The sequence below is a fragment of the Panthera uncia genome, chromosome B1 (genome assembly GCF_023721935.1).
Source record: "Panthera uncia isolate 11264 chromosome B1, Puncia_PCG_1.0, whole genome shotgun sequence".
Classification (NCBI taxonomy): domain Eukaryota; kingdom Metazoa; phylum Chordata; class Mammalia; order Carnivora; family Felidae; genus Panthera; species Panthera uncia.
In genome coordinates this window covers 158,308,936-158,328,772 of record NC_064811.1, presented here as the reverse complement: position 1 = coordinate 158,328,772, position 19,837 = coordinate 158,308,936, and the positions used below count along the sequence as shown (strand labels likewise).

Sequence of the window (19,837 nt, the reverse complement as noted above, 5' to 3'; positions counted from 1 at the left end):
GCTTATGCAAAAGGCTACTGCACTAATGTTTATAGTTTTTATTCTGGTTTCCTGTACATTCAGTTTTCTGTGATCTCCTTATTCACTTATCCATTAAAGATGTATAGATTTTTCTGTGCATTAGATTCTAGAGCATGTATAAATTCTATATATTGATGTTATTTAAAAAACAAATGGAGACAAAAATGTAGAGAGAGCAAGCAGTATAACAAGGAAAGCCAAAGAAATTATATCACTCATCATTAACCTTCTTTAGTTATTTCAGTATTTCATGTAATTTTACTTTTATCAGGTCATTTTATGTCAGTTGATAAAAATTTTTAAGTCTTGCCTCACATTAGCTCCTTGAAAACAAGGACTTCTAAATTTACATGTTTTTCCCATCCCATGGTGTCTAACAAATTTATAGGACAGAGTATATATTCATTAAGTGCTTATTTTCATAATTAACATATGAAATCATTTTGGGTTATTCCTTTAATGCTATACAAAAATGGAATACTATACTCACGCAAATAAGTATACAGTCTGATGAGGTTGGGAGACATGTTTGTATTTCCATTCTAAAAATCTAGATAATATAATATTAGGATTCCCTGTAGTAGAAATTTTGTTTTTATTTGACCAGATTTCTATGGAAGATATTACAACAGTCAGTTTTAATTGTGAAAGTATCTAAAAAAATAATAATAATAAATTTTAAATAAATTTTAATTAAATTATATTAAACTTTCATAAGAACACATATGACATTTAATGCAGTATTTTGATTATAGGAACTTCAACAGTACAACAAAATATTATACACATCAATTCATATTACCTACACTTTTACAAAATATATAAACAAAGTACATAAAAACTTACAGTGTTAACAAAGCCAATTATCTGAATAATCTTCTGTGTTACAACCTTTATATCAGAGCCCATGTAATCAAACTGAAAAAGATAAATTATTTTTAAAAACTAATGGATGCCATCAAGAAAATATCACATACCTTTCACCTATACAATGTGCTATATTCGAAAGTAGCCATAGGACTATATTCTAGTTGAAATCTAGGAAATCAATATATATATATATTATATATAATTAAATAAAATAATTTATAACTTAATGTATATAATAAGTAAATAAAAATATTTAATAACATGACTTTAATGTTTAATGCACTCAACTTGTAGCATTACTTATTACTTATGAAAATTTAATCATAAGTTTTTGATGTGGTATTTTAAAATGTACTTATTCTAAAATAATAACATGTAATCACAAACCAAAACATATAAGCATGAAGAGGGGAAAAATACTTTTTTTGGAGGGGTAGGAGAGCCTTAATGAGAGGTTCACTTTTAAAGTGATTCTGGATAATGTGTTTGGAAATATTCTTTCTCATCACCAATAAGCTCTTTCTATGTCTAACTGCCTAAAAATGCCAAGACAATATTAAACAACAATGGTGATATCACCATTGTGAGCTTTGCTATGGATTTTTCATTGGAAAACCTCATAAATTTCATCATTAGGTGGTATTCAGTTTATGAGTATTCTAGATCATGTTGAGAAAAAACTATTTATATATCTCCCTATTTACTAAAATTTTTATTAAAAATGGAGTTGAATTTTTATCAGCAGCATTTTGATAATGATTGATAATTACTTTTGTCTTCTGACCTATTGATGCAATGCATTTCATTAATATATTACTTAACACTAAGCCATCATATTCTTGATCAAAACATTACATTCTATTAATATGCTATTAAAATTAATACTGCTTTAATATGGACATGTTGCTCGTGTGTTTTTATGTGTGTACACACTTTATCATAATGGAGCAAATGAATGTTGCTTAGTAATTATTATAGCACTACTTAAAATTAAGTTGTATGTTTTTCATATACCCTAAAATTGTAGTAGTATATGAACTATGTTTTCCCAAACACTTAAAAACTTTCCTTTAAAACTATCTATACCTAACACTGGCAACTGAATCTATTAAAATTCTTTTTTTTCCATCTTTTTTGTGATACAATTTATATATAACATTATGTAAGTTTAAGGTGTACAACATGATGAATTTGACTTAAATTCGTATCTCCTTTGGAGAATTCATCAAATTTGCATTTGTTTGTTTTACTCTTCTCCAAGGCCATAGTTATATCATCTTGATCGTTTCTAAACCATGTTTTTTTTTTCTTTTTGCTTAATAGTACTTTCTACCCATTTATTTTTCTTTTCAATAACCAGCTCTTAGATTTACTTATTTATTTTAATGTTCCTGTGGTTCAACTTATTAACTATTGCCTGCTCGCCTCACATTCCTCTTGCTTTACAGTTTTAGAACTTAAGTCTTGGTACAATTCTCTGTGGTAGGCATTCTCCCTCTTAACCAATATTCAGCTCTCTTCTAGTCCAGGAATGCTTCCTTTCTAAATATAAGCAGGCCAGTTCACTTTGGACAATGGAATGAAGACAAAAGTGATAAATGTCACTTCTGAGAGAAAGTATTTCCCTACTGTGGCTCATGTCTGGTCTGTTCTTCTATTGACTTAGAAAATGGGAGAAAAAAAAACTATCAATGTAGAAATGCCAAAAAACCTAAACATTCTGGAATGCTGAGCCAACACATGGAAGACAGCTGCCCAAAGAGCCACCCAGACCCATGGCTGATGTTGCATGAACAAAAAACAAACTGTGTTTAGCGATTAGGATTTTTTTTATCATAGCGCCACCAAGTTTGTTGTGACTGATACATATGCTCCAAAATTTTTAAATATTGTATGGAATTCATTAATTTCTAAATAGCCTATATAGTTTTGTGTTTCCACCTTGAAAAAGTCACTTATGGTAATATTTAAAATTTTTCATTCTATTATTATATCTCTTTTTATTCCTTATTGTTTTAGTGTATTATGATGGAGTTTTGGCATGTCAGTTTTTAGTTTTACAAAATTACTGTTTTCCCTGTGACCTAGAAATGACTACCATTAAATGTATGTGTCATTCACTCATAAGGTACAAAGGTTAAGTGTTAAGTAAAGCTGGTTGATAAATAATTTGATCTTTGTATGTTAAAATTTTTTTCTATCTGTTAGAGGCTAAGAAAAATGCCTTAATGTGCTCCACTATAGTTTTGACATTTATCACTTTCTTCTGAATATTTCCAGAGGTTTTGTTTTTATAGTTTCTTCATAACTCGTCAGCTAAATATTCATCATTAGAAATGCTTTGTTAGGGGTGCCTAGATGGTTCAGTTCGTTAAGCATCTGACTTCAGCTCAGGTCATGATCTCATGGTTTGTGGGTTCAAGCCCCATGATGGGCTCTATGCTGACAACTTGGAGCCTGGAGCCTGCTTCGGATTCTGTGTGTGTGTCTCTCTCTCTGCCCCTCCCCCACTTGTGCTCCGTCTCTCTCTCTCAAAAGTAAATAAACATTAAAAAAATAAAAAAAAAGAAATGCTTCTTTAATTTGAATTATACCTTTCAATATAAAATATCCTCATTCTTCTACTTTAAGTATCTTAAATTTTACTTTATCTGTTAGTAATACCACCTTCATTATCTTTTGATTGCCAATCCTGGCATATTTTTGATGGTCTTTTAAAAAATGTTCTATACATAAAAAATAATAAATAATAATAATGATGTTTTATACTTACAAAAAACATTTTAAAAATGGGGTGCCTGGGTGGCTCAGTCAGTTGAGTCACCTTGACTCTTGATTTCAACTCAGGTCAGGATCTCACAGTTCATTGAATCGGGCCCTGCATCAAGCTCTGCACTGGCAGCATGGAGCCTGCTTGGGATTCTCTCTCTCCTTCTCTCTCTGCCCCTTCCCTGCTCTCTCTCTCTCTCTCTCTCAAAAATAAATGAATAAAATTAAAACAATAAAACATTAAAAAAGTTTTATACCTAACACTTCCATTTTGTTTAAGCTGTCTCATAAATGTCACATAATCTGAGATTCTCTGTACTTTGAAAGGGATATTTATCACACTCACAATATTGTAATCAATAAAGCTGACCTATAATTTTCTTTTTCTTATTCATGTCCTCATGGTATTTTCTTTTGACTTTTTCTATATTATCTGAGAATATTTTGGTGCTGATTTCCAAGTTATACATTCAAGATTGTATATTCAGATATGTTTAAATATTGTAAAAAAAGTTTCTCCATTTTTATCAACTGGACTCACCTACATAAGAAGACCTCAACCCCTTGTGAGGTGACAATAAAAACATTTTAAGACTTATTAGGATTCAACTCTTTTTTTTGAAATGCTTAATATAAATTCTCACTAGGGATTTGCTGAATATGATCATGTAAATGATGAAACCCAATACCCTACCAAGTCATTAGAGGAAATAGTGCATTTCTCTTTCTTTTTGACTTAGTGATAAAATCTGTGTAAATAATTTTCTTGAAATGAATGTTTGTTTGTTGTTACTCTACCCCAAAATTTTTAGGACTTTATTGAGGTATAATTTACATACAATAAAATTCAGCCATTCTAAGGAGTCATTAATTTTGATAATACCACTTACTTTTTATGGTGACAAAATTCAACCTACAGAAAATTTAAAATTCAAAGACTACCCATTTATCCTTCACCTAGATTAATCTACTATTAATGTTAGACACACTTCTTTATATATATCTTTATCATATGTGTCTATGGATGTGGGTCTGGGCATTCATTGTCCATTTTGCTAGACTATTTGATATTAAATTGCAAACACTTCAGCATGTAGTTCTTAAGAATAAGGATTTTCACCTGTGTGCAAGAAACTTAACATTAATTCAATAATATTAAATATATTGTATATATTTAACCTATATTTCATGTCTAGTGATATTTAATATATAATGTTGAATACATAATATTCCCAGATAGTGAAGCCAATCTGTAGCCTTGCCCATTGCTGAGTACAGCTTCCATCCAACCCTGCCAACAATAAAACCTAACTAGAGTTCCCAGAAATCTTGGTAGCTCACTCTGTAGCCTCAATTACAGAGACACTTCAACGGAGAGCCTATCAAGTGCCTCTGCATCTACAGAGCCAAGATGATGGTCCTGTCCTCATTGGCCAAGGAGCTGAGGATGCAATTCTGTCTGATCTGATCCACAAAGAAAGAGCATTCTATTTGAGGGCCTGTTCTGCAGCCAAAATCAGACATGAAAACTACTTCATAGACCTTCCCAAAGCCAAGTACAGTCTCCAGCCCATCTGAGCAGGAAACCTAATCAGAGTTCGAGGAATCTGTGTATCCCATCTTGCAACTCCAATTACAACACTCAAACAGAAAGCCCAGCTGGTAGTCCTACCCATTTGTACAGGTAGGATGGTGGCCTGTCAGGCCAGGGATTTAGTACATAGTTCTGCTTAATTTGATTCCCAAGCAAGAGACAGGCCAGAACCGTGTTCTCTATTGAGGATAGTACCAGGCATGGAAACTAATTCATATCTCAGCACACTGTGGAATACAACTTTATCCCACCCACCCAGGAACCTACCAGAGCACATAGGATGCTACTTAGTGCATCCTACAGTCCTGCTTACAGTAGCACTTAAACAGAAAACATAGTCTGTGGCCTTCCACATCTGCAGAGCAAAACAAATAGTCCCATCTGGCCAGAAAATTCAGTGTGTAGTGCTGCCTAACTTGGGTCCACAAACATTAGCTGTGGAAGCCATGGGGTTTGTTCTGCTGCCACACCAGGACAAGAATGAATTCATAACCCTGCCTACTGCTGAGTATGGACCTAGTCCTGAAGTCTTAGATTTCAGGAGTAGATAATCCAGGCAACTGCAGAACCTATCCTACAGCCTCACTTGGTCAAGGAACTAAGCCAGTATTCCTATCCAGCAGCACCTACCCTCAACCTCAGAGCTCAATCAGTAGTCTTACCCCAAAACTGACATGATAGCAAACACCACCTGACCAAGGATGATACCAGCTGACACACCCAGAGTTCAATTTAAGCTGAATGGTGAATTACTATCTCTGCCAAACCAAACCTGTAAAATCTAGAAAATAATACCACTTATTTAAATTGGCAGATACTGACATAAGGAATCAAGGATCATGAAAAATCAGGAAAACTTGACACCACCAAAGGAAACTAATAGAGCTCCAATTACTGACCACAATGAAATAGAGACCTATAAACTGTCAGAGAATTTAGAGTAATCACCTTAAAGAAGCTTAGTAAACCACAAGAACATAGAGACAATTAAAATTAAGAAAACAATGCATGAACAAAATGAAGATAGGCTCCTTGATTATTATATAATGAACTTCTTTCTATTTTTACCATTTTTAGTTTAAATTCTATTTTGTGATATAATGTTGATAACCCTGCTTGTGTTTTGGGTTACCATTAACTTCAAATTTCTTTTTCTATCTTTTCAGTAGGTCTATGTGTTTAAAGCTAAAGCAAGTTACTTGTATGCAGAATATCCTTGGATTTTTTTTTTAAATCCATTCGGGCATTCTATGTCTTTTGATTGGAGAATTTAATCTACTTACATTTAAGGTAATTATTGATAGGTAAGGACTTACTACTGTCCTCTTATTAATGGCATTCTGGCTATTTTATAAATACACTGTTCCTTGCTTCTTATTCTCCTGTCTTCTTTTCTAATTTGATAACTTTTGGTATCAGTATGCTTTGACCTCTTTGTCATGTTCTTTTGTGTAACTACTACATGTTTTTCCCCTGCAGTTACCATGAAGTTTACATAAAGTATGTAAAAATTTTAACATCCTATTTTAAACTGATAACAATTTGATTTTCATAAAATCCTTAAACTTTATACTTTTACTTCTCTCCTTTGAAGTTTAGGCTGTTGATGTTACACTTTACACATTTTTAATATTATGTATCCAATAAAAGCATTTTTGTTATAGTTATTTCTGATATGTTTGTTTTTCATTTTTAAACTAAACACTGATTACACATCACCATTGGGAAATCTGACTTTGAGTACATATTTATCATTACCAGATATTTTTATATACTACCTTCATATGTTTTTATAATGCTACACTAATTAGTGTGCTTCCAATGATACTCAAAGAACTCTTTACCATTTCTTGTGTGTCAGGTCTAGTCATGATACATTCCCTCAGCTTTTGTTTGTTTAAGAAAGTTTTTATCACTGCTTCATTTCTGAAGGACAAGGACAGCTTGTCCAGTCATAATATTCTTGGTTGACAGGTTTTTTTTTAATAGGTTGCCTAGAAAAGACTTGTGTTAGACTTGAAAACACATACAGACTGAAAGTGAAGGGATGAAAAAGATATTCTATGCAGATGGAAGTGAAGAAAAAGCCAGGGTCACAATACTTATATCAGACAAAACAGACATTAAAACAAAGACTAACAAGACACAAATAAGGGTGTTACATAATGATAAAGGGTTCAATCCAACAGGAGGACATAACAATTGTAAATATCTGTGCACTCAAAATAGGAGCACCTAAATATATAAAGCAAGTGTTAACAGACACAAGGGGAGAATTTTACAGTAATACAATAATAACAAGATTCTTGAACACCCCACTTACATCAATGGATAGATCATCCAGGTAGAAAATCAATAAGGGAACAGTGACTTTGAATGACATGTTTGACCATATAACCTACACATAGACATTAACAGATACATACAGAATATTTAATCCAAAACCAGCAAATACATACTTTTCAAGAGCACATGGAAAATTCTCCAGGATAAATCACATGTTAGGAAAAAACCAAGTATTAATAAATTTAAGAAGACTAAAATTACACATAAAGTGTCATTTATGATCACAATGGCATAAAAGTGGAAATCAATTACAAGAAAAAACTGGATAAACACAAAGGCATAGAGGCTTACTAAATTTCTAGGAAGTACCAAATGTTTCAATGAAGAAAACAAATAGGAAATTTTTTTTAGGTTTGTCTATTCATTTGGAGAGAGAGAGAGAGAGAGAGAGAGAGAGAGAGAGAAAGAGCACACAAGTAGGGAAAGGGGATGAGAGAGATGGAGAGAGAGAATCCAAAGCAGGCTCCACACTGTGAGCCTGGAGCCCAACACAGGGCTCAAACTCAGGAACCACAAGATCATGACCTGAAATGAAATCAAGAGTCTGATAGTTAACCAACTGAGGCACTCAGGTGCCCCAACAAAGAGGAAATTTTTAAAAATACCTGGAGACAAATGAAAATGGAAACCTAGTGATTCAAAATTTTTCATGCACAGTCAAGAGCCATAAAAGAATGAAGTTTACAGTAATTCAGTCATACCTCAAGACACAAGAAAAATTTCAAATAAACAATCTATCCTTACACCTAAAGGAAAAAAGAACAAAGCCCAAAACTAGGTGAAGTAAGGTAATAATAAAGATCAGAACATAAATAAATGAAATAAACACTTAAAGAAAAAGATCAATGAAACAAAGAGCCTAAAAGATAAACAAAATTGATAAACCTTTAGTCAGACTCATTAAGAAAAAAGAGAGAGGACTCAAACAAAAACAGAAATAAGGAGAAATAACTTACACCATAGAAATACATAGGATTATAAGTGACTACTACAAAGTTATGTGCCAACAAATCTGACAACCTAGAAAAACTGGATAAATAACTAGAAGCATACAATCTTCCAAAACTGAATTAGGAAGAAATACAAAATCCGAATAAACCAATTGCTGGTAATGAAATTGATTCAATAATCAAAACTTCCAACATACAAAAGTCAAAGACCAAATGGCTTCACAGGTAAATTCTATCAAATACTGAAAGATTTAATACCTTTCCTTCTCAAACTATTCTAAAAACTAGAAGAAAAAGGATACTTTTAAATTCATTCTTCAAGGCTGGCATTATCCTACTATCAAAACCAGCAAAAGACATTACAAAAATAAAAAACTACAGGTCAATATCCCTGATGAATTTAGATGCAAAAATCTTCAACAAATATTAGCAAACTGAATTCAAGAATACATTAGAAGGATCACTCACCATGATCAAATGGGATTTATTACAGTGGTAAAAGGGTGGTTGATCTACAAATCAAATCAATCAGCATGACAAACTACATTAACAAAATGAAAGATAAAAACCATACAATATTCTAATAGATGAAGAAAAAGCACATGACAAAATTCAACATTAATGATAGAAACTCTCAGAAAAGTGGGATTAGAGGGAACATATCTCAACATAATAAAGACCAAATATGAAAACTCACAGCTATTGTCAGACTCGATGAAAAACTGAAAGATTTTTTCTAACATCAGAAACAAGACAAAGACGTCCATTCTTGCCACTTTTAATAAACAGAGCACTGGAGGTCCTAGCCACAGCAATCAGATAAAAAAAAAGAAATAAAAGGCATCCAAATTGGTAAGGAAGAAGTAAGACTGTCACTATTTGCAGAAGACATGATAATCTCTGGAGAAAACCCTAAAGATCTACCAAATAGACTAACAGCATATTAGTTTGAGGAAAACAGATCATGAGTTCTGTGCAGGGGAGGGATCCCTGATCACAGAGAGAGGTGAGATTTAGAAAGAGAAAGAGAGAGAGAGAAGAAGAGAGAGAGCGAGAGAGGAGTGCATAGGGGGTTGCACAAGGAAAACATTTCTCCAAAGCCACTGAGTGGGAAAACAAGAGGGGCTGATTTTTGTGTTTTTACACCCAGCAGGGCTCAAAGACTAGAGTTTTAGAGGTCCACAGAATGGCCAGTGTGGAGCCCTGAGAGTGCTGCACTGCTCATATGGAGAACAAAGGCAGATAGAAGAGGGACAGATAGTGCAATCTGAGGATCCCCTGGGACACTGTGAGAGACAGTTTCCCCTTGTTGGAGTACATATGGGAGAGGTGGCACTGTCTCTCTGGGGACAAAAGAGTCAGCAGGCAACATTTCCCTCCCTCACCCCTCAGTAGGGATGCAGAGACACCTGCTGAAGGCAGCTAACCTGGACACTGGCTCTTTGATGTGTTTTACTCCAAACTCAACACTCATGAGCTTTGGTGAAACTTCCATTCTGTATCAAACCTGCATCAGTCCCAGCATGGTGAGACCCTCCCCCAGAGATCCAGTACATGTCCCCACAATACTAAGCCCCTAAAGTGTGCAGTTTTAAAACTCAGCCATCCTGCCTTCAATAGAGCCCACAGTGTACTGCACTGCCAGGCAGGCAGGCAGCCTGGACACAGACAGTGTAAAGGCAACAATATGAAGCATGCCAGGGATACACCAAAAGAGGTTATTCACTCTTCTGGAAGGGCTTCCCAGAAAGCAGCAGGCATGAACTTCCTTCTCTGGAAACAAGGAAGCTGGGTGGAGCCATTTGCCTTCCCCACACCTTAGCATAAACTAACTTCAGTAACCAGCACTCTGCCAAAAGTGGTGGCCTAAACTACTTACACCAAGCCCCAGCCCCCTGCACTCTACAGATGCTGTTTTCCTTGGGCAAATGTGCCTGAGAATCAGAGCAGCAGTCCCCTCTCCCAGAAGGCCAACACAAACACCACCCAATGCACCATGAGTTATGCAAAGCTTCAGCTCTAATGCAAATAGCATCAAATCTCTTTAAACAAGCAGACCAGAGCACACCTAGTTAAACTTGCCACACAGTAAACAAGGTCCAAATACTCCCACTGCAGGCAAGGAGAAACTCTGCAGAGGACTGACTTGAGGGAAAGAGCAGGCAAAACACAGCAACAGAGTGCACACAGCACATACCAGAGACAATTCTTAAAGTGCCAGGCCCCCAAAAGTATAGACTCCCTTCATAATATAGCCATTACTCTCAGGAGCAGGAAACATAACACACTTTCCTAACACACAAAAGAAGATAGAGACCTAGACAATATGCCAAGATGGAGGAATTCATCCCAAATGAAAGAAAAGGTCACAGCCAGGGATCTACTCAAAACAAATATAAGTAAAATGCCATATGGAAAATCGAAAGCAACAATCATAAGGATACTAGCTGGGCTTGATAAAAACATAGAAGACACCAGGTAATCCCTTACCACAGAGATAAAAGACCTAAAAAGTAAGCCAAAAAGAGAAGTGCAATAACCAAGATTCAGAACGTCCAGGAAGTAAAGACCATAAGGATGGAAGAAGCAGATGAATGAATAAGTGATATAAAGACAAAATTATGGAAAATAATGAAGCTGAAATGAAGAGGGAAAGAAAAATATTAGATCACAAATATAGATTTAGGGAATAGAGTAACTACATAAAGCATAATAACATTCCTATTATAAGTGTCTCAGAAGATGAAGACACAGAAAAGGGTACAGAGGGGTATTTTAAGAAATTACAGCTGAAGAGAGTAGAGGGAAGATGGTGGCGTAGGAGGACACTGGGCTCACCGCGCGTCCTGCTGATTACTTAGATTCCACCTACACCTGCATAAATAACCCAGAAAACTGCCAGAGGATTAGCAGAATGGAGTCTCCGGAGCCTGGCGCAGACAAGAGGCCCACGGAAGAGGGTAGAAAGGGCAGCGAGGCGGTGCGCGCTCAACGGACTGGCGGGAGGGAGCCGGGGTGGAGGGGCGGCTCGCCGGCCAAGCAGAGCCCCCGAGTCTGGCTGGCAAAAGCGGAGGGGCCTGATGGACTGTGTTCCAAAAGCAAGCGCGACTTAGCGTCTGGGAGGTCATAAGTTAACAGCTCTGCTCAGAAAGCGGTAAGGCTGGAGGACAAAGGGAGGGAGAGCTGCTGAGCCCCCAGACGACAGAGCTCAGCTTAGCAGGGAACAAAGGTACTCGCCAGAGCCATCTCCCCCGCCCATCTCCCAGCCAAAATCCCAAAGAGAACCAGTTCCTGCCAGGGAACTTGCTCGCTCCGCGAAAACACCCAACTCTGTGCTTCTGCGGAGCCAAACCTCCGGCAGCGGATCTGACTCCCTCCCGCTGCCACAGGGCCCCTCCTGAAGTGGATCACCTAAGGAGAAGTGAGCTAAGCCTGCCCCTCCTGCCCCCGTGCACCTTGCCTACCCACCCCAGCTAATACGCCAGATCCCCAGCACCACAAGCCTGCCAGTGTGCAAGTAGCCCAGACGGGCCAGGCCACCCCACAGTGAATCCCGCCCCAAGGAGAGGGGAAGAGAAGGCACACACCAGTCTGACTGTGGCCCCAGCAGTGGGCTGGGGGCAGACATCAGGTCTGACTGCGGCCCCGCCCACCAACTCCAGTTATACACCACAGCACAGGGGAAGTGCCCTGCAGGTCCTCACCACTCCAGGAACTATCCAAAATGACCAAACGGAAGACTTCCCCTCAGAAGAATCTCCAGGAAATAACAACAGCTAATGAACTGATCAAAAAGGATTTAAATAATATAACAGAAAGTGAATTTAGAATAATAGTCATAAAATTAATCGTTGGGCTTGAAAACAGTATACAGGACAGCAGAGAATCTCTTGCTACAGAGATCAAGGGACTAAGGAACAGTCACGAGGAGCTGAAAAGCGCTTTAAACGAAATGCAAAACAAAATGGAAACCACGACGGCTCGGATTAAAGAGGCAGAGGAGAGAATAGGTGAACTAGAAGATAAAGTTATGGAAAAAGAGGAAGCTGAGAGAAAGAGAGATGAAAAAATCCAGGAGTATGAGGGGAAAATTAGAGAACTAAGTGATACACTAAAAAGAAATAATATACGCATAATTGGTATCCCAGAGGAGGAAGAGAGAGGGAAAGGTGCTGAAGGGGTACTTGAAGAAATTATAGCTGAGAACTTCCCTGAACTGGGGAAGGAAAAAGGCATTGAAATCCAAGAGGCACAGAGAACTCCCTTCAGACGTAACTTGAATCGATCTTCTGCACGACATATAGTGAAACTGGCAAAATACAAGGATAAAGAGAAAATTCTGAAAGCAGCAAGGGATAAACGTGCCCTCACATATAAAGGGAGACCTATAAGACTCGTGACTGATCTCTCTTTTGAAACTTGGCAGGCCAGAAAGGATTGGCACGATATCTTCAGTGTGCTAAACAGAAAAAATATGCAGCCGAGAATCCTTTATCCAACAAGTCTGTCATTTAGAATAGAAGGAGAGATAAAGGTCTTCCCAAACAAACAAAAACTGAAGGAATTCGTCACCACTAAACCAGCCCTACAAGAGATCCTAAGGGGGATCCTGTGAGACAAAGTACCAGAGACATCACTACAAGCATAAAACATACAGACATCACAATGACTCTAAACCCGTATCTTTCTATAATAACACTGAATGTAAATGGATTAAATGCGCCAACCAAAAGACATAGGGTATCAGAATGGATAAAAAAACAAGACCCATCTATTTGCTGTCTACAAAAGACTCATTTTAGATCTGAGGACACCTTTAGATTGAGAGTGAGGGGATGGAGAACTATTTAGCATGCTCCTGGAAGCCAAAAGAAAGCTGGAGTAGCCATACTTATATCAGACAAACTAGACTTTAAATTAAAGGCTGTAACAAGAGATGAAGAAGGGCATTATATAATAATCACAGGGTCTATCCATCTGGAAGAGCTAACAATTATAAATGTCTATGCGCTGAATACCGGAGCCCCCAAATATATAAAACAATTACTCACAAACATAAGCAACCTTATTGATAAGAATGTGGTCATTGCAGGGGACTTTAACACTCCACTTACAGAAATGGATAGATCATCTCGACACATGGTCAATAAAGAAACAAGGGCCCTGAATGATACATTGGATCTGATGGACTTGACAGATATATTTAGAACTCTGCATCCCAAAGCAACAGAATATACTTTCTTCTCGAGTGCACATGGAACATTCTCCAAGATAGATCATATACTGGGTCACAAAACAGCCCTTCATAAGATTACAAGAATTGAAATTATACCATGCATACTTTCAGACCACAATGCTATGAAGCTTGAAATCAACCACAGGAAAAAGTCTGGAAAACCTCCAAAAGCATGGAGGTTAAAGAACACCATACTAAAGAACGAGTGGCTCAACCAGGCAATTAGAGAAGAAATTAAAAAATATATGGAAACAAACGAAAATGAAAATACAACAATCCAAACGCTTTGGGACACAGCGAAGGCAGTCCTGAGAGGAAAATACATTGCAATCGAGGCCTATCTCAAGAAACAAGAAAAATTCCAAATACAAAATCTAACAGCACACCTAAAGGAAATAGAAGCGGAACAGCAAAGGCAGCCTAAACCCAGCAGAAGAAGAGAAATAATAAAGATCAGAGCAGAAATAAACAATATAGAATCTAAAAAAACTGTAGATCAGATCAACGAAACCAAGAGTTGGTTTTTTGAAAAAGTAAACAAAATTGACAAACCTCTAGCCAGGCTTCTCAAAAAGAAAAGGGAGATGACCCAAATAGATAAAATCATGAATGAAAATGGGACTATTACAACCAATCCCTCAGAGATACAAACAATTATCAGGGAATACTATGAAAAATTATATGCCAACAAATTGGAAAACCTGGAAGAAATGGACAAATTCCTAAACACCCACACTCTTCCAAAACTCAATCAGGAGGAAATAGAAAGCTTGAACAGACCCATAACCAGTGAAGAAATTGAAGTGGTTATCAAAAATCTCCCAACAAATAAGAGTCCAGGACCAGATGGCTTCCCAGGGGAGTTCTACCAGACGTTTAAAGCAGAGATAACACCTATCCTTCTCAAGCTATTCCAAGAAATAGAAAGGGAAGGAAAACTTCCAGACTCATTCTATGAAGCCAGTATTACTTTGATTCCTAAACCAGACAAAGACCCAGTAAAAAAAGAGAACTACAGGCCAATATCCCTGATGAATATGGATGCAAAAATTCTCAATAAGATACTAGCAAATCGAATTCAATGGCATATAAAAAGAATTATTCACCATGATCAAGTGAGATTCATTCCTGGGATGCGGGGCTGGTTCAACATTCGCAAATCAATCAACGTGATACATCACATTAATAAAAAAAAGAGAAGAGCCATATGATCCTGTCAATCGATGCAGAAAAGGCCTTTGACAAAATCCAGCACCCTTTCTTAATAAAAACCCTTGAGAAAGTCGGGATAGAAGGAACATACTTAAAGATCATAAAAGCCATTTATGAAAAGCCCACAGCTAACATCATCCTCAACGGGGAAAAACTGAGAGCTTTTTCCCTGAGATCAGGAACACGACAGGGATGTCCACTCTCACCGCTGTTGTTTAACATAGTGCTGGAAGTTCTAGCATCAGCAATCAGACAACAAAAGGAAATCAAAGGAATCAAAATTGGTAAAGATGAAGTCAAGCTTTCGCTTTTTGCAGATGACATGATATTATACATGGAAAATCCGATAGACTCCACCAAAAGTCTGCTAGAACTGATACATGAATTCAGCAAAGTTGCAGGATACAAAATCAATGTACAGAAATCAGTTGCATTCTTATACACTAACAATGAAGCAACAGAAAGACAAATAAAGAAACTGATCCCATTCACAATTGCACCAAGAAGCATAAAATACCTAGGAATAAATCTAACCAAAGATGTAAAAGATCTGTATGCTGAAAACTATAGAAAGCTTATGAAGGAAATTGAAGAAGATATAAAGAAATGGAAAGACATTCCCTGCTCATGGATTGGAAGAATAAATATTGTCAAAATGTCAATACTGCCCAAAGCTATCTACACATTCAATGCAATCCCAATCAAAATTGCACCAGCATTCTTCTCGAAACTAGAACAAGCAATCCTAAAATTCATATGGAACCACAAAAGGCCCCGAATAGCCAAAGTAATTTTGAAGAAGAAGACCAAAGCAGGAGGCATCACAATCCCAGACTTTAGCCTCTACTACAAAGCTGTCATCATCAAGTCAGCATGGTATTGGCATAAAAACAGACACATAGACCAATGGAATAGAATAGAAACCCCAGAACTAGACCCACAAACGTATGGCCAACTCATCTTTGACAAAGAAGGAAAGAACATCCAACGGAAAAAAGACAGTCTCTTTAACAAATGGTGCTGGGAGAACTGGACAGCAACATGCAGAAGGTTGAAACTAGACCACTTTCTCACACCATTCACAAAAATAAACTCAAAATGGATAAGGGTCTGAATGTGAGACAGGAAACCATCAAAACCCTAGAGGAGAAAGCAGGAAAAGACCTCTCTGACCTCAGCCGTAGCAATCTCTTACTCGGCACATCCCCAAAGGCAAGGGAATTAAAAGCAAAAGTGAATTACTGGGACCTTATGAAGATAAAAAGCTTCTGCACAGCAAAGGAAACAACCAACAAAACTAAAAGGCAACCAACGGAATGGGAAAAGATATTTGCAAATGACACATCGGACAAAGGGCTAGTATCCAAAATCTATAAAGAGCTCATCAAACTCCACACCCGAAAAACAAATAACCCAGAGAAGAAATGGGCAGAAAACATGAATAGACACTTCTCTAAAGAAGACATCCGGATGGCCAACAGGCACATGAAAAGATGTTCAACGTCGCTCCTCATCAAGGAAATACAAATCAAAACCACACTCAGATATAACCTCACGCCAGTCAGAGTGGCCAAAATGAACAAATCAGGAGACTATAGATGCTGGCGAGGATGTGGAGAAACGGGAACCCTCTTGCACTGTTGGTGGGAATGCAAATTGGTGCAGCCGCTCTGGAAAGCAGTGTGGAGGTTCCTCAGAAAATTAAAAATAGATCTACCCTATGACCCAGCAGTAGCACTGCTAGGAATTTACCCAAGGGATACAGGAGTACTGATGCATAGGGGCACTTGTACCCCAATGTTTATAGCAGCACTCTCAACAATAGCCAAATTATGGAAAGAGCCTAAATGTCCATCAACTGATGAATGGATAAAGAAATTGTGGTTTATATATACAATGGAATACTACGTGGCAATGAGAAAGAATGAAATATGGCCTTTTGTAGCAACGTGGATGGAACTGGAGAGTGTGATGCTAAGTGAAATAAGCCGTACAGAGTAAGACAGAAACCATATGGTTTCACTCTTATGTGGATCCTGAGAAACTTAACAGAAACCCATGGGGGAGGGGAAGGAAAAAAAAAAAAAAGAGGTTAGAGTGGGAGAGAGCCAAAGCATAAGAGACTGTTAAAAACTGAGAACAAACTGAGGTTTGATGGGGGGTGGTAGGGAGGGGAGGGTGGGTGATGGGTATTGAGGAGGGCACCTTTTGGGATGAGCACTGGGTGTTGTATGGAAACCAATTTGACAATAAATTTCATATATTAAAAAAATAATAATAAATTAAAAAAAAAGAAGTCATATATGTGTGTGTGTGTGTGTGTACACACACACACACATACGTATATATACGTATATATATACGTATACATATATACGTATATGTATGTTAACTAAATAGAATTTAAATTTAAAACTATTATATATATATATTTATATATATATAAAATCAAGAAGTCTTATCTCTTAATTTGTATCTGATTTTGTTACTTTATGTCCCATACAATTTCTTTGCACTTGAATAATTGAGCAAGAGAAAAACTGGATGCTAAACAATTTTCAAGTGTGTTTTGCAGACTGTCTTTCCGACCCTATATTGTCCATCTGTCTATAATCAAATAAATAATTTCAAAGCTTTGAAAGAAATTACAGCTGAAAACACCCCTAATCTGGGAAAGAAAACAGACATTCAAATCCAGGAGAACTCCCATACAAATCAATAAAAGCACGCCAACACTAAGACATCCTAGTTACATTTGCAAAACATAGAGAAAAGGAAAAAAATCCTAAAATCAGAAAGACAAAAGAAGTCACTAACTTATAAGGGAAGACAAATAAGGTTAGTACCTGATCTCCCCAGAGAAATGTGGCAGGCCAGAAGGGAGTAGCATGATATATTCACCATCCTGAATGGGAAAATTATGCAGCCAAGAATACTTTATCCAGCAAGGCTGTCATTCAAAATAGGAAAGATGAAGAGTTAACATTGTTAAATGTCTATACCACCCAAAGCAATCTACCCATTTATTGTAATCCCCATCAAAATACCAACAGCATTTTTCACAGAGCTAAAACAAATAATCCTAAAGTTTGTATGGAACCACAAAGCAATCTTGAAAAAGAAAAGCAAAGCTGGAGGCATCACAATTCCAGACTTCAACTTATATTACTTATGTTACAATTTATATTACAAAGATATAGTGATCAATACAGTATGGCACTGACACAAAAACAGACAGAGAGATCAAAGGAACAGAAAAGAAAACCCAGAAATGGACCTACAGCTATATTGTCAATTCATCTTCTACACAACAGAAAAAAAGACAGCCTCTTCAACAAATGGTGTTGGGAAAACTGGACAATGACATGCAGAAGAATGAAACTAGACCATTTTCTTATACCATACAGACAAGTAAATTCACAATGGATGAAAGACCTAAATGTGAGACAGGAAATCATCAAAATCCTAGAGAACACAGGCAGCAACCTCTTTGACATCAGCCACAGCAACTTCTTACCAGATATGTCTCCAGAAGCAAGGGAAACAAAAGCAAAAATGAACTACTGAGACTTCATTAAGATAAAAAGGTTCCAGTGAAGGAAACCATCAACAAAATTAAAAGGCAACCTAGAGAATGGGAGAAGATATGTGCAAATGACATATATGATAAAGGGTTAGTATCCAAAATCTATAAGAACTTATCAAATTCGACACCCAAGAAACAACCCAGTTAAGAAATGAGTAGAGGACATGAATAGACATTTTCCAAAGAAGACATACAGATGGCTAACAGACACATGAATGATGCTCAATATTGCTCATCATCATGGAAATACATATCAAAACCACGATGAGATACCATCTCACATCTGTCAGAGTAGCTAAAATTAATAACATAAGAAACAACATATATTGGTGAGGATGTGGAGAAAGGGGAACCCTCTTGCAATGTTGGTGGGAATGCAAACTCATGCAGCCACTCTGGAAAACAGTAATAGAGTCCTCAAAAAGTTAAAAATAGTACTACCCTACAATCCAGCAATTGCACTACTAGGTATTTAACCAAAGGATACAAAAATACTTATTTGAAGGGACACAAGCATCCTGATCTTTATAGCAGAATTATCAACAATAGCCAAATTATGGAAAGAGCTCAAATGTCCACTGACTGATGAATGGATAAAGAAGATGTGGTACAGATATATAATGGAATATTACTCAGCCATAAAATATCATTATTTATTTATTTTATGCAAATCATTAATTTGCAATGACATGGATGGAGCTAAAATGTATTGTGCTAAGCTAAATAAGTCAGTCAGAGAATGACATACCTTATGACTTCACTCACATGGAATTTAACAAACAAAACAAATAAACATAGGAAAAAAGAGAAAGACAAACCATAAAACAGACTCTTAAGTACAGATAACAAACTAGGGTTGCTGGAGGGGAGGTTGGTGTGGGGATGGGTTAAACTGGTGATGTGCATTAAGGAGGGCACTGGTTGTGATGAGCACTGAGTGTTGTATGTAAGTAATGAATCACTGAATTCTACACCTGAAACTAATATTACACTGATAAGTTAACTAACTGCAATTTAAATTAAAACTTGGGGAAAGAATAACAAACTACTTAAGGATAAGAGAAAGACCTGTACTCTGAAAACTATAAGACACTGATGAAGATATTGAAGATGACACAAATAAATAGAAAGATATACCATACCATGCTCTTGGACTAGAAGAATTAATATTGTTGAAATGTCCATACTACCCAAAACAACCTACAGATTCAATGGAATCCCTGTCAAATTACCAATAATATTTTTTACAGTAC

The 19,837-nt window shown here is 36.7% G+C and overlaps 1 protein-coding gene across 8 annotated transcripts in view; it reads right to left on the bottom strand.

Annotated features, from left to right (window-relative positions):
- Window positions 1-19,837, bottom strand: part of LOC125923825 (disintegrin and metalloproteinase domain-containing protein 5-like) — a 131,505-nt gene that overhangs the window by 83,125 nt on the left and 28,543 nt on the right. For all 8 annotated transcript variants that reach the window (XM_049632427.1, XM_049632430.1, XM_049632429.1 and 5 more), the window contains 2 exons: window positions 868-939; window positions 512-675 (listed from right to left, as the gene is read on the bottom strand). In XM_049632427.1, the coding sequence (XP_049488384.1) occupies window positions 512-675; window positions 868-939 (236 nt within the window). The remainder of the gene's footprint in view (window positions 1-511; window positions 676-867; window positions 940-19,837) is intronic.